General features: G+C 36.7%; 1 protein-coding gene across 10 annotated transcripts in view; it reads left to right on the forward strand.

Moving 5' to 3' along the window:
* The window catches only part of SLF1 (SMC5-SMC6 complex localization factor 1), a 73,483-nt gene that overhangs the window by 11,451 nt on the left and 39,023 nt on the right, over positions 1-23,009 (forward strand). For 7 of the 10 annotated variants that reach the window (XM_055564919.1, XM_055564943.1, XM_055564914.1 and 4 more), the window contains 9 exons: positions 6,911-7,024; positions 7,182-7,257; positions 8,369-8,609; positions 12,367-12,529; positions 12,940-13,014; positions 17,886-18,029; positions 19,760-19,906; positions 20,731-20,868; positions 22,282-22,404. In XM_055564919.1, the coding sequence (XP_055420894.1) occupies positions 6,911-7,024; positions 7,182-7,257; positions 8,369-8,609; positions 12,367-12,529; positions 12,940-13,014; positions 17,886-18,029; positions 19,760-19,906; positions 20,731-20,868; positions 22,282-22,404 (1,221 nt within the window). Of the gene's footprint in view, positions 1-497; positions 674-6,910; positions 7,025-7,181; positions 7,258-8,368; positions 8,610-9,603; positions 9,715-12,366; positions 12,530-12,939; positions 13,015-17,885; positions 18,030-19,759; positions 19,907-20,730; positions 20,869-22,281; positions 22,405-23,009 lie in introns of those variants that run through there. The other 3 variants (XM_055564963.1, XM_055564973.1, XM_055564982.1) reach the window with 3 other exon arrangements.

A 23,009-nucleotide genomic window follows, 5' to 3' on the forward strand; every position in this document is an offset into this window, starting at 1 on the left:
CTTTGCTTGTTTAATATCAGTTTCATTTTCATTGTTTTTCAAAGGAAAGAAGTTGCTTTAAAAAGGTTTTCTTGATTTCTACCACTGAGCACAGTTGGTCCTGTTTTCCTTTTACTGTGGACTCTTGCTTTGATAGAAAAGGCTGTTAAATATCCAAGGCGGCTGTATTTATTCCATCATAAGCACAGTATGATTTAGGATGGAAACTTTGCATTATATACAACTCTAATAAGTCCAAATCATTTAATAATTTGTACATCAATCTAAAATATGTTAAAATGTCACCTTGTTAATAATAAACATTCATATTGTGAAATAGCTGTTCCTAACTTGATATAAAAGAGGAACATAATGATAGATTTTTTTTCCTTATATTTCTTCAGAACATATTTAGTTCTCAGGAAGCAGAAAAATACAATTTAAAATAGTATTTATTGAAAACAATTTTTTTTTCTGTTCTGTTTTTGACAGCACTTGGTCTTCATTTCTGTGTGCAGGCTTTCTATAGTTGCAGAGACTGGGGGACTCCTCTCTAGTTGCAGTGCATACGGTTCTCATTGCAGTGGCTCCTCTTGCTGTGGAGTACGGGCTCTGGGCGCATGGGCTTAGTTGCCCTGCAGCATGTGGGATCTTCCAGGATCAGGGATCAAACCAGCGTTCCCTGCATTGCAAGGCAGGTGCTTAGCCCCTGGACCACCAGGGAAGCCCCTAAAATAACCTTTAAATCAGACTTTTTGGGAGCATTACAGTGATTTTGTTGTTGTTGCTTTCTGTGTTTTCCTGTTACTTAATAGTAGTTTCTCTATGTGGGCATTTTATTTTATGTTTTTAATTTTCTTTTTTGTTTTTCCAAGTTATTGGTTGGTTGGTAGGTTGGTTGCACTGGCTTTTCACTGCATGGGCTTTCTCTAGTTGCAGCTAGCAGGGGCTACTCCCTCGTGCCTGCGCTTCTCACAGGCTCTAGGGAGCATGGGCTTTGGTAGATATGATGTATGGACTTAATTGCCCAACAGCATGTGGAATCTTCCTGGACAAGGGATTGAACCCATGTCGCCTGCATGGGCAGGCAGATTCTCAGCCACTGGACCCAGGGAAATCCAAGCACTTAAAAATAGCCACATGGGAAAGATTTTAAAGGCTGCTCAAACTTCCCTTCTTTGGCAGCATTTTTCTTAAAATACCTACTAAATTGTTTTTCAGACTCTTAAATACGTAAATAAAGTACTAGTGAAGGGGAAATGTATATGGTTAAAACACTTGTATTCCTCTGATGAAAATGACTTTCAGGAACTATAAAAACAATTAGATTGCCTTTTCCATTAGAATACCAAGGTGGTATTCACAGATAGGTTTCCGTGTTTCTGAAAAGACCTATTATTTTCTCTAGGAAATTTTCTTAAACGCTTGGTCATTCCCTGAAATTAGTGATAGCGGTTTTTCTCGCTGGTTTTGGTTGTATGCCTTATAATTCCCATGTGGCTTTGTGTGTTAATATGTGTTCTGCATTAGACTAAATCATGATTTCTAGCAACAGCATGTTTTTGTAAAGTTTTTGAATACTATTGATACTTCAGTTCAGTCGCTCAGTCGTGGCCAACTCTGCGACCCCATGAATCACAGCACGCCAGGCTTCCCTGTCCATCACCAACTCCCCGAGTTCACTCAAACTCTTGTTGGAGTAGGTGATGCCATCCAGCCATCTCATCCTCTGTCGTCCCCTTCTTCTCCTGCCTCCAATCCCTCCCAGCATCAGACTCTTTTCCAGTGAGTCAACTCTTTACATCAGGTGGCCAAAGTATTGCAGTTTCAGGTTCAGCATCAGTCCTTCCAGTGAACACCCAGGACTGATCTCCTTTAGGATGGATTGGTTGGATCTCCTTGCAGTCCAAGGGACTCTCAAGAGTCTTCTCCAACACCACAGTTCAAAAGCATCCATTCTTTGACACTAAGCTTTCTTCACAGTCCAACTCTCACATCCATGCATGACCACTGGAAAAACCATAGCTTTGACTAGACGGACCTTTGTTGGCAAAGTAATGTCTCTGCTCTTTAATATGCTATCTAGGTTGGTCATAACCTTTCTTCCAAGGAGTAAGCGTCTTTTAATTTCATGGCTGCAGTCACCGTCTGCAGTGATTTTGGAGCCCAAAAAACTGAAGTCTGACACTGTTTCCACTGTTTGCCCGTCTATTTCCCATGAATTGATGGGACCAGATGCCATGATCTTCGTTTTCTGAATGTTGAGCTCTAAGCCAGCTTCTTCACTCTCCTCTTTCACCTTCATCAAGAGGCTTTTTAGTTCCTCTTCACTTTCCGCCATAAGGGTGGTGTCATCTGCATATCTGAGGTTATTGATATTTCTCCCGGCAATCTTGATTCTAGCTTGTGCTTTTTCCAGCCCAGCGTTTCTCATGATGTACTCTGCATATAAGTTAAATAAGCAGAGTGACAATATACAGCCTTGCCATACCCCTTTTCCTATTTGGAACCAGTCTGTTGTTCCATGTCCAGTTCTAACTGTTGCTTCCTGACCTGCATACAGGTTTCTCAAAAGGCAGGTTAGGTGGTATGGTATTCCCATCTCTTCAAGAATTTTCCACAGTTTATTGTGATCCATACAGTCAAAGGCTTTGGTATAGTCAATAAAACAGAAATAGATGTTTTTCTGGAACTCTCTTGCTTTTTCGATGATCCACCAGATGTTAGCAATTTGATCTCTGGTTCCTCTGCCTTTTCTAAAACCAGCTTGAACATCTGGAAGTTCACGTTTCACATACTGCTGAAGCCTGGTTTGGAGAATTTTGAGCATTACTAGAGTGTGAGATGAGTGCAATTGTGCGGTAGTTTGAACATTCTTTGGCATTGCCTTTCTTTGGGATTGGAATGAAAACTGACCTTTTCCAGTCCTGTGGCCACTGCTGAGTTTTCCAAATTTGCTGGCATATTGGGTGCAGCACTTTCACAGCATCATCTTTCAGGATTTGAAATAGCTTAACTGGAATTCCATCACCTCCACTAGCTTTGTTTGTAGTGATGCTTCCTAAGGCCCACATGACTTCACATTCCAGGATGTCTGGCTCTAGGTGAGTGATCACACCATCGTGATTATCTGGGTCGTGAAGCTCTTTTTTGTACAGTTCTTCTGTACACCTCTTATTGCCACCTCTTCTTAATATCTCCTGCTTCTGTTAGGTCCATACCATTTCTGTCCTTTATCGAGCCCATCTGCATGAAATGTTTCCTTGGTATCTCTAATTTTCTTGAAGAGATGTCTAGTCTTTCCCATTCTGTTGTTTTCCTCTATTTAACAACTATTATTCTAACTAGAAATGTTGTGAATTTTCTTTTTCTTGGCCAATAAATGTGCCACCTCAAATACAGAGTACATTTTGAACTTCATTTAAATAGAAATTAATGACTCCATCAAAATAAATTTGAAACTATGTAATTTTGTTCAGTCTACTTTGTAGGTGATGAAAGTAACATGTAGCACAGTTAAGAAATCGAGATTAGGAATGATTTAGTAAATTCTGAAAGAGATGGGAATACCAGACCACCTCACCTGCCCCTTGAGAAATTTGTATGCAGGTTAGGAAGCAACAGTTAGAACTGGACATGGAACAACAGACTGCTTGCAAATAGGAACAGGAGTACGTCAAGGCTGTATACTGTCACCCTGCTTAATTAACTTATATGCAGAGTACATCATGAGAAACGCTAGGCTGGAAAAAGCACAAGCTGGAATCAAGATTGCCGGGAGAAATATCAATAACCTCAGATATGCAGATGACACCACCCTTATGGCGGAAAGTGAAGAGGAACTAAAAAGCCTCTTGATGAAGGTGAAAGGGGAGAGTGAAAAAGTTGGCTTAAAACTCAACATTCAGAAAACGAAGATCATGGCATCTGGTCCCATCACTTAATGGGAAATAGATGGGGGAACAGTGGAAACAGTGTCAGACTTTTATTTTTGGAGGCTCCACAAGCACTGCAGATGATGAAATTAAAAAGACGCTTACTCCTTGGAAGAAAGGTTATGACCAACCTAGATAGCATATTGAAAAGCAGAGACATTACTTTGCCAACAAAGTTCTGTCTAGTCAAGGCTATGGTTTTTCCAGTGGTCATGTATGGATGTGAGAGTTGGACTGTGAAGAAAGCTGAGCGCCGAAGAACTGATGCTTTTGAACTGTGGTGTTGGAGAAGACTTGAGAGTCCCTTGGACTGCAAGGAGATCCAACCAGTCCATTCTGAAGGAGATCAGCCCTGGGATTTCTTTGGAAGGAATGATGCTGAAGCTGAAACTCCAGTACTTTGGCCACCTCGTGTGAAGAGTTGACTCATTGAAAAAGACTCTGATGCTGGGAGGGATTGGGGGCAGGAGGAGAAGGGGACGACAGAGGATGAGATGGCTGGATGGCATCACTGACTCGATGGACAGAAGTGTGAGTGAACTATGGGAGTTGGTGATGGACAGGGAAGCCTGGCGTGCTGCAGTTCATGGGGTCGCAAAGAGTCGGACAAGACTGAGCGACTGAACTGAACTGAGTATTTGTGTATGTGCTCAGTGGCTCAGTCATGTCCGACTCTTTGCATGGACTGTAGCCCCTGGGGCTCCTCTGTCCATGGAATGTTTCAGGCAAGAATACTGGAGTGGGTTGCCATTTCCTCCTCCAGGGGATCTTCTTGACCCTAGAATTAAACCTATGTCTCTTGCATCAGCAGGTGGTTTCTTTAACCACTGTGCCACCTGGGAAGCCCACGTTCCCATATACCTACTATAACATTTGATATAAATACTGTGGTACCATAAGTTTAAGTTCTCCATTGACTTGTTTATACATACTGTTCAGTATCTGTCCACAAACACTGAAAATTCGTATGAGATCTGTGTGTCATTGTCCACAAGTGTCCAGTCATTCTTCAGTTGCTCAGTCTTGTCTAGCTGTTTGTGATGCCATAGACAGCAGTATGCCAGGCTTCTCTTCAATATCTCCTGGAGTTTGCTAAACTCATGTCCATTGAATAAGTGATGTCATTCAATCATCCCATCCTCTGTCGTCCCCTTCTCCTCCTGCCCTCAATCTTTCCCAGCATCAGGGTCTTTTTCAGTGAATTAGCTCTTCTCATCAGGTGGCCAAAGTATTGGAGTTTCAGCTTCAGCATCAGTCCTATCAATGAACACCCAGGACTGATCTCCTTTAGGATGGACTGGTTGGATCTCCTTGCAGTCCAAGGGACTCTCAAGAGTCTTCTCCAACACCACAGTTCAAAAGCATTAATTCTTCGGCACTCAGCCCTCTTTATGGTCCAACTCTCATATCCATACATGACTACTGGAAAAGCCATAGGTTTGACTATGTGGGCCTTTGTCTGCCAAATGATATCTCTGCTTTTTAATATGCTGTCTTGGTTTTCTCATAGCTTTTCTTCAAAGGAGCAAGTGTCTTTAATTTCATGGCTGTAGTCACCATCCACAATAATTTTGGAGTCCAAGAAAGTAAAGTCTGTCACTGTTTGCTATTTTTCGCTTTCTATTTACCATGACGTGATGGGACCGGATGCCATGATCTTTGTTTTTTGAATGATGAGTTTTAAGCCAGCATTTTTACTGTCCGCTTTTACCTTCATCAAAAGGCTCTTTAGTTTTTCTCTGCTATCTGCCATTCGGGTGGTGTCATGTGCATATCTGAGGTTATTGATATTTCTCCCAGCATCTCCATTCCAGCTGTGTTTCATCCAGCCCAGCATGGGCTGGATCATTTTGAATGATGTACTCTGTATATAAGTTAAATAGGCAGGGTGACAACACATAGCCTTGATATTCACCTTTCCCAATTTTGAACCAGTTGGTTGTTCCATGTCTGGTTCTAACTGTTGGTTCTTGACCTGCATACAGGTTTCTCAGGAGCCAAACAAAGTGATCTGATATTCCCATCTCTTTAAGAATTTTCCACAGTTTGTTGTGATCCACACAGTCAAAGGCTTTGGCTCAGTCAGTGAGTAAAGCAGAAGTAGATGTTTTTCTGGAATTCTCCTGCTTTTTCTATGATCCAGTGGATGTTTGTGATTTGATCTCTGTTTGCTCTGCCTTTTCTAAATCCAGCTTGCACATCTTGCAATTCTCCATTTACATATTGTTGAAGCCTAGCTTGAAGGATTTTGAGCGTAACCTTGCTAGCATGTGAAATGAGTACAGTTGTGCGGTAGTTTGCGCATTCTTTGGCATTGCTGTTCTTTGGGATTCGAATGAAAACTGAACTTTTCCAGTCCTGTGGCCACTGCTGAGTTTTCCAGATTTGCTGGCAAATTGAGTGTAGCACTTTCACAGCATCATCTTTTAGGATTTGAAATAGCTTAGCTGGAATTCCATCACCTCCACTAGCTTTGTTGTAATGCTTCCGCAGGCCCACTTGACTTCACTCTCTAAGATGTCTGGCTCTAGGTGAGTGATCACACCATCGTGGTTATCCAGGCCATTAAGACCTTTTTTGTACAGTTCTTCTGCATATTCTTACCACCTCTTCTTAATATCTTCTGCTTCTGTTAGGTCTGTGCCTTTTCTGTCTTAGCAAAAACAACAGTTTAAAATGAATCTACTATATTGATGAAATTTTAAAAGTATTTGTCTTTTTCTGAAGAATTATGCTCATCAGTGTGTTCTAGTGGCAGGTAAATCTTTCAGTGTTCAAACCAGAAAACAAATCATTTTATTTACAGCCACATTTTGATAAGGTCACGTTTAAAACTAATTTCTGTTGCACATTAGCATTTGAACATTGGTACTGTCTTATAGTTAAGCCTTATATCTTAAGTAGTTTTTATTTTTATCACTCATAATTAAAAAATAATGTCAACTGTATGAATAACATGTTTAACATATGTTGTCTTCTTTATATGTATATGTTAGATGGAAGATGATGCCCCAAAGCATATTATCCAGATGACAGGATTTAAGGTGGAAGAAAAAGAAGCTCTGGGCAAATTGCTTTTAAAACTGGATTGCACTTTTATCAAGAGTGAGGTGAGTACAGTTCAAGGTATAGTTGAAGAATAACTAAAATTAAAGTACTGGCCTAAAAATTATAAAATGCCCCCCTTGAATTGTAAGGATAGACAGAATATGTTAAAAAGGAAATCTTACCTTAATAGCATTTTTTGGTGTGGATTTGTCTTTGCAGAAATACAAAAATTGTACACATCTAATAGCTGAACGCCTATGTAAGAGTGAGAAGTTTTTAGCGGCTTGTGCAGCAGGTGAGTTAACTTCCCCTCACTTTTGAAATAAAAAATCCTCATGGTGAAGAAAAAAGGCTTTAATCTCTGGAAAGATAGTTGGTTTACTGTATCAAATATAAATGTGGTTCTTTCTGATATTTTTCTGAAAATATTTGATGTATTAGTTTTGCTTTGATTTTCTGAATAACACTTGAAAAAGATATTGAAGGGGCAGAAATGTTTACTTCACCTAGTGTAAGTGCTTTATTCAAGAAAAAAATATTTTTTAACAGAAAGGCTTGGTAGAAAATACCTTTAAAAAAAAAAAGCTTTTGTTGAAGCCTCAGCTATTCTCAGTCAAGTTTTTTTCCTTTGATCTATCATGGAAGAGTTTCTGTTTTTGTTCTCTTGCTCTGCTTCCCCTCCCATCCATCCTGTGAAGCATCGATCATTCTGTTTTACTAAGATTTTAAATTTTCTGAACCTTTATTAGGACTTAATCTCCTCTCTGCTTGTCACCATTGATGTTCCTTTTATAATTTGCTGTACTGTGATTGATTTGGTGTATCATTAGTCCACTTGATTTTTTTTTCCCTCCCTTCAATATATGACTCAGGTGAATTTACTGGTTTTTTTTTTTTTAGTAATTTACCAGAAAAACATTTGGATTCATTATTATCTCCAGAGATGAAAACATGTATTTTATCTGCTGTTTAAAAAGATCATTGATGCCTAGATAAAGAAACTACAGAATGTTATTAAATATCCTTGAAAATTCATTGTTTTATAAAGTATAATAATGCTGTAAACATTATTGTAAAAACTTTTAGCATAGGAGAAAGAATATAAACCTCATTCAAATTGGTAAGCAAAAATAGTCATAATTCAATATATTTTATTAATCCTTCACTTTATATTTTACACAGTAACAGAGTTATAATTATTTATCATAAGAAAGATTACATACAATGTTCAGTGATGTTGTAGGTCTTTATCAGAAAATGTAGGAAAACATAATTCAAAGCTAACATTGGCAATGTAGAAAAAGGCATGTTGAAACAGGGCAAATTTTATTTGTTATTTGGTCTTTATTTTTTCCCATTTATAAGAACCAAAATCTTTTGTGACTAACAGTTCATTTGCTTTCTAGGAAAGTGGGTACTAACTAAGGACTACATAATTCATAGTGCCCAAAGTGGCAGATGGCTTGATGAAACAACTTATGAATGGGGATATAAAATTGAAAAAGACTCCCATTATTCACCTCAAATGCAATCTGCACCTAAAAGATGGCGAGAAGAACTGAAACGCACTGGTGCTCCTGGAGCCTTCCATAGATGGAAAGTTGTCCTCCTTGTTAGAGCTGATAAGCGAAGTGACTCTCTTATAAGGTGAGATCTCATAAAAGCTAAAGCAGTGAATGTGAAAACAAGTTTGTTTTTTTTAAATTATTGCTGTTCAGTTGCTCAGTTGCGTCTGACTCTGCAACCACATGGACTACAGCAGGCCAGGCTTCCTTGTCCTGGAGTTTGCTCTTCAAACTCATCTGCATTAAGTCAGTGATGCCATCCAACCATCTCAGCCTCTGTCGTCCCCTTCTCCTGCCCTCAGTCTTTTCCAGTGAGTTGGCTCTTCACATCAGGTGGCCAAAGTATTGGAGCTTCAGAATCAGTCCTCCTAATGAATATTCAGGATTGATTTCCTATAGGATTGACTGGTTTGATCTCCTTGCAGTCCAAGGAACTCTTAAGAGTCTTCTCCAATACCACAGTTCGAAAGCATCATTGCTTTGGCACTCAGCCTTCTTTATGATTCACCTCTCAAATCCATATGTGGCTACTGGAAAAAAACAGCTTTGACAAGATAGACATTTGTCAGCAAAGTGATGTCTCTGCTTTTTAATATGCTATCTAGGTTTGTCATAGATTTTCTTCCAAGGAGCAAGCATCTTTTAATTTCATGGCTATAGTCACTGTCTGCAGTGATTTTGCAGCCCAAGTAAATAGTCTGTTATTGTTTCCATTCTCCCTGTTTATTTGCCGTGAAGTGATGGGACCACGTGCCATGATCTTCACTTTTTGAATGTTGAGTTTTAAGCCAGCTTTTTCACTCTCCTCTTTCACCTTCATCAGGAGACTGTTTAGTTCCTCTTTACTTTCTGCCATTAGGGTGGTGTCATGTGCTTATCTGAGGTTATAGATACTTCTCCCAGCAATCGATTCCAGCTTGAGCGTCATCCAGCCCGGCATTACTCATGATGTACTCTGCATATAAGTTAAATAAGCAAGGTGACAATATATAGCCGTGACGTACTGTCTTCCCAATTTTGAACCAGTCTGTTGTTCCGTGTCTGGTTCTAACTGTTGCTTCTTGGCCTGCATACAGGTTTCTCAGGAGGCTGGTAAGGTGGCCTGGTATTCCCATCTCTTTAAGAATTTTCCCCAGTTTGTTGTGATCTACACAGTCAAAGGCTTTAGCATAGTCAATGAATCAAAGGTAGGTGTTTTTCTGGAATTCTCTTTTTCTATGATTCAACTGATGTTGGTAGTTTGATCTCTGATTCCTCTGTCTTTTCTAAATCCAGCTTGTACATCTGGAAGTTCAAGTACTTGGTTCAAGTACTACCAACACCTAGCTTGGAGAATTTTAAGCATAACTTCGCTAACATGTGAAATGAGTACAACTGTGTGGCAGTTTGAACATTCTTTGTAGTTGGAATGAAAACCTTTTCTGGTCCTGTGGCCATTGCTGAGTTTTCCAAATTTGCTGGCATATTGAGTGTAGCACTTTCACAGTATCATCTTTTAGGATATGAAATAGCTTAGCTCGAATTCCATCACCTCCACTAGCTTTGTTCGTAGTAATGTTTCCTAAGGCCCACTTGACTTTATACTCTAGGATGTTTGGCTCTAGGTGAATAATCACAGCTTCGTGATTATCCAGGTCATTAAGACCATTTTTTGTATAGTTTCTGTGTATTCCTGCCAGCTCTTCTTAACATCTTCTACTTCGGTTAGTTCTATAGACCTTTTGCATTTCTTTGTAGTTATTTTTTTGTATTTCTTTGCAGTTACTCATTAATTCTAAAATGAAACATGGTGATTTACTCGTTGATTGCCTGGTTAAGCCATTCTGCTCATTTAAGTATTATGTGTCTAATGGAACAGAATCTACTTTCTAGCATTGCATTATTCTCAGGGTCTCTGTTTTATTTTCTGTGTTATTTCTAGGCCAACTCAAGTAAAAAAAAATTTTTTTTAATTAGGAGATATTTGTTTTCAGTTGTGAAGCACTTAACAGATTTTTGTAAGTGAAGTATTACATTACACAAAGGGTTTTTTCTAAGTTTATGTAATATCTTCATGGTTCATACTGTTTCTCTCATCATTTCATTTCTTTTTATATTTTTCATCATATTTTAGGACTTCTTATTTAGTAAAGTGTGTTTCAAGACTGCTGTGACTTTTTTGCAGGAAGGGGGTAGTCTGAGGGCTTTTGTTATTTTTACTGAAGTATAATGTATAGACTGTAAAATGCAAAATTTTTTAGTGTACATTTTGATGAGTTTAGACAAATTTATGTTCCTGTGTTACCATACTATAATCAAGATCTCTAAATTTTACATCATCCTAAAATACTCATTTGTGCTTTTATACATTTAATTATATGTATCCTTCCCCTGTTGCTTCTTACTCATTTCTTGGCTGGAGGATAAGGGTTGGTGTGTTTTTGTCCATTGGATAAGCTTTAGTCTTAAGCATTCTTCTTGGTCTCAGGTTGAGATAACACCTATTGTTTCTGTCTCAATGAAGCCATGACAGCCAAATTCTCCCTTGTATGGTAGGCAGGAAAAGAAAAATTCCACGTCTCCCACAGCTTGAGGTATCTGCTTTGTATAAGCGCAGGGAGCTAGGCCCAAGTGGCATTTCTGCCCCCTGTCCAGGGACAGGTGGCTTTTGCTTCTATCCTTTATCCAGTCTCTTCTGAGCTGCACAGCAGGAGGCTTTCCTACCCCTTTCCCAAAGGCAGATGTGTTTTAACTTGAACTCTTCCAAAAACCAGTGCATCTTTTCCTGGGTTCTGAAGTCAAAAAACTTTCTTATCTTACCCAGATGGCTTCAGGCTTCCGCTTCATAAGAGAGATGGAGGCAGGGAAGTGGTTCTGGTTTTATGTCTATTTCTTGTTGTTAGGCAGTCCCCACTGGCCCACCTTCACTACCATCGGGGATTCCCACTGTACTTGCTCCTAATCTTTTTCAGGAATCCTTAATAGAGGCTGGGGGCAAAGAGCTTGAAACTGAGGGGACAATCCTTTCATGTGTCAGGGATTCTCAGTTATTCTAAACTGTCCTACTACCTACACTTGGCCTTTAAATTTATTTAAATATTACCAGACTCTTACTTGCATTTATGGTGGCTACTTCTGTCCTGTGCTCTGGCAAAAGTGAAATAGTTTGGGCATCCAGTCTCTTCACAGAGGTGCTGACTGCTCCTTTGGAAATTCATTTTCTTAATTGGCTTATTATCTCAGTTCTCTGAGTTCATGAAAAGTTATACTTTCGTGGATTATTTGACTTAACTGTTCTTATAAAGTCGTAGCAGTGTTCTTTTGTAACTTTCTAAATCCTCAGCAGTAATGAACTTTGATGAAACTTTTGGGTATGTGTCTGTGTCTTCTGAGCCTAAATGTAAAATGTATGTCTTAATGTAGATCAAAGTTAAACTTTTTCAAAAGGTAAATTTTTAGAAGAAGGTTGGCAACTTTAGTTCCATTTTTTGTGGTTCAGAATGGTTTTTTTGGAGGTATTGTTGCCTTTTGAGGTGAAATACTCTCTTTTACTTCTTCCTTTTTTGGCATATAGAGGTGACTTTTACTTAGGAAATAAACAGTATTCTTGATTCTTAAAAACTTTCCCCATATCAAGAAATGGATAAATAGAGAAAATAGCATGATTTCTTAAGCATCTGTTCTGAAAAACTTAACAGTTTAGGTAGTCATTGCAGTAATTATTCTTCATGGCACTCAAATAGACCAAAGAAGTTAATTCCTTTCAGAAAATTCTGCATCTACTCCTGGGAAGAAATTGATTTAGATAATTTGGCTAAATACTTTCTTTTTAATACTTTTCTATACTATTTACATTTTAGAGTTTTGGAGGCTGGAAAAGCAAATATTATTTTACCAAAAAATTCGCCAACAGGAATAACTCATGTGATTGCCAGTAATGCAAGAATCAAGGCTGAACAAGAAAAAGATGACTTTAAGGCTCCATTCTATCCAATTCAGTATCTAGAAGATTTTCTTTTAGAGGTAAGTTGTTTTTTTTTTTTTTTTAAAGCATTTTTAAATGTTTATTTTATAAAATTGATACAGTGAATATATAAAATCAAATTATGTTCTGAGTTTTGAAAATATGATTAGAATTAAAATGATATTTTTAAGGCAATTACTCTGAATTAAATATTTGAAAATACTTCTGATAAAGCTAAAGGGAGCTTGCTTATTACATTTAAAATTTATCTTATCCAGAGTCTCTACTTTCGTTTTCAGTGCTTTGGTGATGTTTATTATAAAATAATATTAAGCATTTTGAATCAGTATAAATAAAATATCAGTGGGCTATAGTATCATGTGAGAATTCTTCATGTATTTTCCCACTGGAAAAGAGAAAGCTGTTTCCAAGAATTCAGAAATATTTTCCTGTCCTCTTCCTCCACCAGCATCTCCCCGCTTGGTACACATACCACTCCTTAAGTTGTCTGAATGGAAATAACCCTAGAAGAATTGCTTTGAAAGTAAGCACAGAAAAAATTTTTAGAAGGTTCACTCAGGATGGAAGAGAACCTGCAGTATGTCTAAAAATTGAATCTTGGTCTTCCAGGGAAAATTAGCTCCTTCAGTGTTTCCTATTTCAATAGATACTATACAACCTTTTATTTAATAATTTATATTAGAGACTTGGGAATCACTCTTGAAACCTTCCTTTCCTTTATTCCCCACGTCTTGTCAGCTACCAAATCCTATTGATTTTATTCTGAATACGTCTTGAATAAACTACTTCTCTGCTGTACTAACATCATGTTCAGTTCATCCTCTTGTCCCTGTGCTGGAATCAACTCCTTTTTACTCTCCCTGTTGTTCTACTTCTTTGCTGCTACTCTTGCTAATTTCCTAATAACTCTTACCTTTTCTTTCTCTAGTCCATTCAACTTCATTCAGAGGGAACAGCTAAAATGCTCTTTCTAAAATAGTTGTGATGCTGTCACTTTCCCACTTAAAATTCTCCACTGGCTTCCTATCGCCATTGGATAAAGTTGTAAACCTCTAACATGACTTTAAGTTCCCACAGGGTTCCTGTCACTCCTACCTTTGCAACTATAACCTGCTCTACTTTTTCCTATGCTTGCTAGCCTGTAACTGCCTTCTCCCAATTTCTTAAACGGGTTAAGCTACTTCCTACCTCAGTATCTTCTGAAAAGCTATTTCTCTTCCTAAACAGCTCCTCTCCACTCACTCCTCTCAATCCCTGTGCTTGCCTACTTTCTGCTTATCATTCAGTTTGCAGTTATAATGTTGCCTCTTCAAGAAAGCCTCCCTGGCCTTCTTAAGATAGTTAGGTCCACCTATAATGTGTTATAATATCATTATTTTGCTTTATAGTACTCATCACAATTGTAATTAATTAATTGGCTGGGTACCTGGTTAATGTCTTTTCCCCCATCTGTTAATAAACCAAAAGCACTGTGTCCTCAAAGATGATGTCTGTCTTTTCCATAGTTATATCTGAATCATTTCGTATAAGCCTGGCACATGAATTCTCATTTTATATCTATATTTGTTGGATTAATAGAGAAATTATGAATGACCCTTGAGTATTCCAAGAGTAGATGTAATATATCATTCTATAATTACCTTTCCCTACTGAGTAGCAGCAGTGTGGATTGGAAATTTAACCTTAGTTCAGAGGATGGATCTGCTTGGACTGTGGATAATCTCATTGTCCTTGACAGTGATTGGTCTAGGAATGGGCATGTCAACCAGTTGTAATTCATTGGACATACAGAGAGGTATGTAAGAGCTTCTGGGAAGTTTCTTTTTCATTCTGAAAAAAGCCTCTGGCAGCCTGGTGTCTGCTAGATGTGAAGTGGAAAAATGCCATTCTTTGACCATGAGAAGAAGTAGCCTTAGGATGAAACCAGTCCTGTAGAAGGCAGTTTAGAGACAGAATGTAGACTCCCATAGAGATACTTGAGGTGCTGGATTAGTCAGCCCTGAAGCCTGACTTAGCACTGGACCATATTGCCGTTCTGTGAGGTAGGAATTTCCATGCTGTTTATGTTACTTTGAATTGGTTTTCTGTTAATGGTAGCTAAAAGCATCCTATCTGATGTATCTAAACAGTTTAAACGTAGTATTAACTGTCAAAAGAATGAGAACCATTCTTAACTAAATTAGAAAAGGTGTCTAAATTCCCCTTTTTCTATGAAAAGAAATGAATTAAATGTAATAATGTGCTTTCTCCATTATCTTTTTTTGCAGTAGTCTGACTACAGTCACATTCAACTGCTGAAGTACTAGAGGGCAGCAATAGTGTATCAAGCAAACTTAAAGACAGTCTCTAACTTCTATTTGTTTTAGCGTACATTTTTTATAAACTCTGGAGTAGACAGCTGAGTTAGTTCATAACCATTCATAACCTCTTTGGCATAGAATATAATACAGTCCTCATTAGATGGATTCTGAAGTGTTCTTTAAGAAGGGTTGCCATATACAATGACTGAGCTAAAAGTAACAATTAAGCAGTTGTTTAAAAGAAATAGTTTTGTTTAATCTCCTTAACTTTCTGGAAAGTCACTTAGTAACAGAATCAAGAATTATTTAGTTCAAGTTTATAGATATCTATTGAAGACTTTTGCCTACCAGACTCTCTTCTATGCACTGTGGAAAATGAAAAAGACCACCTGCCAGACTGCGAAAACAGAACATTGCAAAACAGAATGTGGAAACTGTTGATTACAGTTTAGTGTGTATTGTGCGTTGGTAAAATCATGTGCAAGGTGTAGAGATACAGAAGAGTCAGTGACTAATGAATCTCAGTTGTTTGGCCCAAGGAAGATTCACAAAAAGGAGAGGATCCTTAGGAATATTCAAAATTTCTTTTGATTTTCAGCCTAAGAAATAAGATGAACTACAGAAAGCTCTTATGAAAATACAGTAGTAATAATTGAAAAAAAATACACACTTTTTGTTCCAGATCAACTAATAACTGTTACTCCAGGCCATTATTTATTGATTACTATGTGCCAGGCACTATACTAAGCACTTTTTACACTTAGTCTTATTTTAAACCATATGTTCCTATGTGGTATGTATTATGGCCCCATTTTATGGTTAGTGAAGTATAATTGAGTTTAATAATTTTCCCATGATCTTACAACTATCATATCAGACCAAAAATGTAAGAGCAAGCACTTAAAAAATTTTAAGACTGCTCTCCTTGAGTCTCCCCTTTTCTTATTTTGAGTATTAATAGCTTTCCTTGATACTTACCTGGTCTCTTTCCGGATAGTTAAAAATAGTTAATGTTGTAAAGATTACCATACACTAGTAGTCATTCTTGGGTCATGAGATTCAGCTTAAGAATATGAGGGTACATACTAGTTAAAAGCCATGTAGAACACTGGGGATTCCCTGGTGGTCTAGTGGTTAGGACTCAGCACTTCCAGGGGGCCTGGGTTCAATCCCTGGCCAGGGCACTAAGATCCCACAAGCCACAGGATGTGGCAAACAACAACAACAACAACAACAACCATGTTGAGCACAGGGCACTTGAAAGGTGCTTGTTCTGATTACTTGACCTCTCTGGCTCTCCATCCAGTCTTGTGAATTCATTGAAGTTGTATATCAACTTGTATGGCGTAATCAAAGAAAAGCCTTATCTGTTGGAGATCAAATCATAGCCATACCTGTTTTAAAATAGAAAACAAACCTAAGTATGCGAATCAGAAGCCAAGGCAGCTATCATTGCCACACTGTTTTGCCCTGTCTTAGATAGTAAAATAATTTACTGAATTGGTAAGCTTTTGCTCATCTGTTTGGGAAATGCATTATACTATATGAAGAAAATTAGACATGCCGTCTTTTCCCAGATCATATAGGAGACAGATACCTAACATAGTGCCTAGTGTATAGTTGGCACTAAAATATTCATAAAATAAAGAATAAGGAATATTTACAGATAATGCCCATAGTTTTCACAAGGGTAGCCCTTTGGAGAGCATATTAGTGGCTTGGAGATAATTATATGTTGATGTTTAGCACTGTGGAAAATAAATTATTTTCTAAAGTTTCACATTTGGTGTCATTTAAAATGTCATAGTTTATCAGGTTCTGATTTTTAACTATTTAAATTAAATAGGATACTTTAATTATACATTTTAATACACAGATCAGTATATAGCATCTGAAATGGATGTTTAAATATACTTTGAAAACAGTATGTTCTTCCCTAGGTGCTAATGATAATGGTATGTTCTTTTGCATATGTATTCTAGGTAACTGGAATCTAATTGTGATTAATGCATCCTATATTTTAGACATTCTTTGATGATCTAAGCCTGAGGATCTGTCCTCTTTATCAACATTGTGAAATTTGAAGCCAGAAACTCAGTTTATCCCCATTACAGTTGTCCTTAATGGAAATTATACATCCAGACTAATACTTACCTTGATTCTAGGAACAGGAAAGAAGGAAAGTCTTCATTTTTCTTAGTTCTCCATTTTACTTTCCTGAATAACTGAAGAAATGTAATTAGCTACTCTTAGGGATTGTTCTCTGGTGGCAGGATTGCAGGCTGCCAAAGTACCCTCACATCCATATAGGAAGCCCAGAACAAGTGAAAGGGAACCAGAGATCACACCACAGGCCTTAGCACATTTTGGCTATTTCATAATTGCTCCCTAGGAGGACAGTGATTCTCCAGTCTCTGTGTAAAGATAGTCAGTCTCTGAATATCCTTGCATAAGTACTTGAATCCATCTTTATTCTCAATTCTTTATGTTACTAAACTTCTAGAATTATATGTATAAGTACACATGCAACTTTTTAAAAAATTATTATTGGTAGGTAGTTATGATATCAGTTTAGATTTCTTAGTAAGAGAAATGTGTTTGAGATAGAGTTTGGTGAAGATAATTGCTTATTAACATTCAAGTAAATAAGAGCTGTGAGTTCAACTATTAGTCTGTTTTCTTTGTGTGATAGATTTGCAAATAAGTCTTACTAGTAAAAAAGCTGAAAAATAATCAGAGAAATAATCTATAATCAGAAAATTTTGAAATAGATTGTAACTTGGTAAGGGATTAGATAAAATGTTTTTGTGATTATTTATAAAAAGAGTTGCCTGTTACTAGACTAACAAAACACTAGCTTTTCTTGAGATACATTTTTACTGCTACTTTATTCAGGACCTTTGTTGTAATGATTTTTTTTTTTCCCCTTCAAGGAATTTACTAGTGTTTAATAAATTTTGATTTAGGTGCATTTTTTCTACTTGTTTGACCTCTAATAAAATATTTTGCAATTATAAAATTGGATATCACATAAAGTATATAATGTTGAAATTATACTTAACTGGTTGCCCAAACCATTTTTACATACATACAGAAAGAAATTCACAACGATGAAGATTCCCAAACCAATTCTACTTGGAAGAACCATAGCAGTCAAGAAAAAAGCAATGATTTCCGGGAAAATATGGGATTTCTTGAAATGAAAGGTACCTTAAAAGAGACCATGTGCAGAACACAGGTAACATTTTATCATCTAAAAGAACAGAAATTTTCTATGTTTCTGATTTTTCTTTCAAAATTGTAGGAGAGGTGTTATTTGGTGAAAAAAACACTGATTTTGGAATCACAGAGCTGGTATTGGAACCCAAATCTGATTTTCAGTCTATAATTTGAACATAGATACTGTCCTATGTCTGTTTTGAAGCTCTTATTGAAGTAATACATATGTACATGTAGAAATTCAGTTTCTAATACATACTGTGTTCTCAACACATGATAATTACTTAAAACAACTCTCTATATTGAATGTAATGTGTGTCTTACAAAGGAGTCAGCAATAATGTATTGGTCTAAATATATGGTCTAAATTCAGGTATTTTACTGCATATAGATCAGGTTTTCTTCAGTGGCTTAAGGGACTTCTACTTTGATTAAATATGGAAAACAAAAACATGAAGGACTCTGAACTTGAAGCAATGAAAAGTACCTTCAGAAAGTGTATATGTGGCTCTCAACTAAAACTTTTCAGATAGCAGGAGCAACTAAAACAGTCTAAACTAAAATATTTTTTAATGTGATTAGAAATAAATTAAAATTTGTTTTTACTGCATCTGTCAAGTTTTTTCCTTGAGAATTATAGGAACAATTTGGAACTTCTGCAACTAAATAGTACCTTACAAAATCATATGTGGAGAGAGTAAATAAAACTTTCCAAGCACTTAAAATATTTTTACAATTTTTTCTAGTTTTTTCAAAATACAATTGTTGGTGGGAATATAAATTTGTACACCCACTGTAGAAAATAGTATGGCAGTTTCCCAGAAAAACTAAAAATGTAACTACCATTTGACTAAGCAGTTTCATTCCTGAGTACATATTAGAGAAAAAAAGAAACTGCCATGATATGAAAGCAACCTAAGTGTGCATCAACAAATGAATGGATAAAGAAGATGGGATATATGTATATATATATGTGTGTGTGTGTGTGTGTGTGTATGTATTTATACACATATATAGTGAAATATTAGTTTAAAAAAATGAAAGTTTGGCATTTGCAATGTTTGCAAACATCAGTGTTTGCAAACAACATTGATGGAGTTGGATTCCCAGGTGGTGCTAGTGTTAAAGAACCCACCTGCTAAGGTAGGAGATATAAGAGTTGTGGGTTTGATCCCTGGGTTGAGAAGATCCCCTGGAGGAAGACATGGCAACCCAACCCAGTATTTTTGCCTAGAGAATCTCCATGGACAAAGGAGCCTGTGGGCTACCGTCCACAGGGTCACAAAGAGTCAGACACGACCAAAGTGATTGAGCACAATGTTATCATATCTATTTCCTATACAGAGATTTTCTGAGATGTTTAATTTGATACGCCTAAATAATGGGAAAAGTCTATTTGATATCCAGTGTATTTTCACAAATACTTGGAAAATAATGAGGATAACCAAATCTGCTTTGATTAAGCATATGGCAGCTTTTTTAAAAAGCAGAGATTCCAAGAAAGATTAAGTTAACAAAATACCTAAATTAAGTATATGCGCAAACACTTCGAGAACTAAATATCTGTATTTTTCTGCTTCATCATAGTATAGCTAAAATGTAATATAATGCATAATACTCTGTTTAATCTTATGTGTATGTTTTATTAAACCTGTTTTTTTGGGTGAGATTTTTGTTTTGACTTGCATTGATTGTGTTGAGGCTTTGCTTAATCTATGCTCTAACTAAAGTATTTTTACAAACATGCAGAAAGAAATGAAAAATCATGATGAAGATGTTACTATTAGTTCCATTTTGACTGAACATCAGAGCAAAGAAAGATTCAGAGATTCTAGGAAAAATTTGAAATTTGTTAAAATGAGAAATGCCTTAGGAAGGCATACTTATGGAAATCAGGTAAGACCTTCCCAATTAAAAGTTATCTATATTTTATACTCTTTTCTAATATTGTCATTTATGAAGTTTTTCTTCTGAACTCTGTGTATATGTGTGGATAAAGCATTTGTGTAGTTTTTGAAAGAGTAAAAAGGTATATATGTTAAGAAGTAGAGCATTCCCAACTTTTGAACATCTTGCTGTGTGTCATTTCCAAACCGTGTCCCTTTTTCTTCCTCTTACCCATGATAGGTAACCTCTGTTGGAATTTGTTTTAATTATTTTCTTGATTTTCATTATAGTTTTACTACCTACCAATATGTTATTTTCCCTCCCAATAAGTTTGCCTGTTAATGAACTTTTTGTAGTTCATGGTATTTTTAATTTTCTGTGACTTACTTTTTTGCTGGTGCATATATTTCATTGTTTCACAGTTACACTTTTTATCCATTTTACTATTGTTAAGTATTTGGGTTTCTTTTTGTTTGTTTTTGATGGATTGTTTAGTTTTTTTAATTATGAGCATTTCTGTTATGAGCGCTATGAACATTTTCTTATTGATTCTTGGTGCACGTTCAAGAGTTCCTCTAGCCTAGGATATATGCCTGAGAGAATTCTAGGTCCTAAGAACTCTACGTGTTGAACTGTACTAAGTAATGATCTACTAAGCTTTCCAAAATACTTTACTAATGTATACCCACTCCAACAGTAGGTGAAGTTACCTATTGTATATAACTATTTTTTAATGTGTTTTAAGTCCAACTCTTCTTGAATTTATTTGGATTTAGTAACGTACATCATTCATGTTGAGATTTGTTTAATTTTGATTTAAATATATTTGGAAGGAAATGAAGAAAAAAGATGAAGATATTCAAAGGATTTATACTTTGAGGAAAAAACGCAAAAAAGAGAAAGAAAGAGATTCCAGGAAGGACATTGAACATGACGGGAGTACCTTAAGAAAGCACATTTATAGAGATCAGGTAAAATTTTGTAAGCTAAGCTAAAAAAAAGTTTTAATTTTCTCTGGTTCTTCCTTAATATCACCTTTACATATAATCTGATTTTTGTGATTGTTTGCTGTGTCAAATGTAACCTGTACATCTTATCGAAAGAATTTTCTCATTTTTTTCTGGTATAATATTCATAATTTTATAATTAGCTTTGGTTCACAATGAAAGTATTTTTACATGTGTACAGAAATAATTTGAATTAATGATCAAGATGTTCAAATATGTTTTATTTTTCCTGACAAAAAGGAAAAGAAAGGTTCTGGGGAAAGAGGGTAGAATTTTTAAAATGGAAAATACATGGTATGTAGTTTGACTAATACATTCTAATCTAAATTTTAGTTTATCTTGTTCATCCCTGGTATAGTATAGACCATTATTAATAAGATAGCTTGTCTTTTTTTAAATGTTTATTTTATTCATTTATTTATTTTTGGCTGTGCCGGATCTTTGTTGCTGCGTGGGCTCTTCTCTAGTTGCAGCAAGCAAGGGCTGTTCCCTAGTTGCGATGTGTGGGTTTCCCCTTACAGTGGCTTCTCTTGTTGCAGAGCGTTGGCTGGAGGGTGTGCAGGTGTCAATTAGTTGTGGCACATGGACTCAGGAGTTGCGGCTCCCGGGCTCTGGACAAGCTCAGTATTTGTGGTGCAGGGGCTTCCTTGCTCTGTGACATGTGGAATCTTCCCAGATCAGAGATAGAATCATTGTCTCCTGCAGGTGGATTCTTTACCACTGAGCTACCAGGGAAGCCCCGATATCTTTTCTTTTAAACGAGATCCTTCTTGAGCTAATTGTTCTAGAGTATAATTTTGTTTTACCGTATAAACCATAGCATGTTTACATGTATTCAGAAGGATCTTCATAAAAATGATAAAGGTAAATAAACAATCATGTTTTGTGGTTTGAGTGCTCAGTCGTGTCTGACTTTTGCGACCCTGTGAACTGTAGCCTGCCCGGCTCCTCTGTCCTTGGTATTCTCCAGACAAGAATACTGGAGTGGGTTGCCATTTCCTACTCCAGGGATCAAACCCACATCTCCTGCATTGGCAGGCAGATTCTTCACCAGTGTGCCACCTGGGAAGCCCCATTTTTGTGGGAGCATGACAACAAAAATAAGAGAGGTTTCAGAAAAGATTTGGAATAGGTTAAAAGGAAAATGCGTAAGGAAGGGAACATGTAAATATCAGGGAAAACTTTCCAATTAAAACATACTATTTTTAATTTTTTTAAATTTCATTGTGTAATCCTTTTCTAATATGGTTGTAAGGATCTTTGCTGTAATTAACACTGCATGAATGTGTCCTGGTGTTATGTTGTCCATTGTGATACTTAGCATTTGTGTTAGCACTCTTTGGTACATTGTCTAAAGTAGTTCTTATATGTATACAGAAAGAAAGTAAGAATTCTGTTTTTCCTGGTCATGCCAAAGAATCAAAAACCAAGGATATCAGGACAAATGTGGATATTGCTGACCTAAAGAATGCCTTAAGGAAACACATATATAGAGCTCAGGTAGGATTTGGCTTTGTGTAGTTTTCTTGTCGTTCTGCAGTGTTACCAATATATAATAATAGTAATAACAATAATGAGTCATTTTCTTATATTTAATATGTCTTAACATAATTTTCTTAGTTCATTAATTTTTGTAAATAGTAATTATTGTATTTGGACAATGAGTAAGAAAATGTAAATTGATGAATTCTCTGCTGTTTATAACTCAGTGACATCATGGAGAAATTATGAGTTTTCTAAACCTCTCTAAGTTGTTGGTGTTTCTTGGTTTAGCCTCAGTTTGAGGAAAGCTTTGAGGTGCCCTGGGTTTGGGGGAAGGGCTTTTTCAGGGTTCTTGCCCTGGCCCAAATAATGGGGTATCCCTAATGGTGTGGGATCACCCTCTCTTCTCCCCATCTTCAGAATAAAGGACTTTTTTTCCCCTGCCTTTATTCAGCAGGTTATTGGTTTTCATCTGTGTCCTGAGAGTACATAATAGCATTTGCTGCCTTGACCACAGCAGCCACTTTTCTTTCACATTTCAGCCTTCACCACCTGGGAGACTGACTTTAGTCTCCCATCCTGTCCCTTTTCCTTTCCCTGAGTACACAGTGAGGTCCATGGAG

Source organism: Bubalus kerabau, chromosome 1 (genome assembly GCF_029407905.1).
Source record: "Bubalus kerabau isolate K-KA32 ecotype Philippines breed swamp buffalo chromosome 1, PCC_UOA_SB_1v2, whole genome shotgun sequence".
Classification (NCBI taxonomy): Eukaryota; Metazoa; Chordata; class Mammalia; order Artiodactyla; family Bovidae; genus Bubalus; species Bubalus kerabau.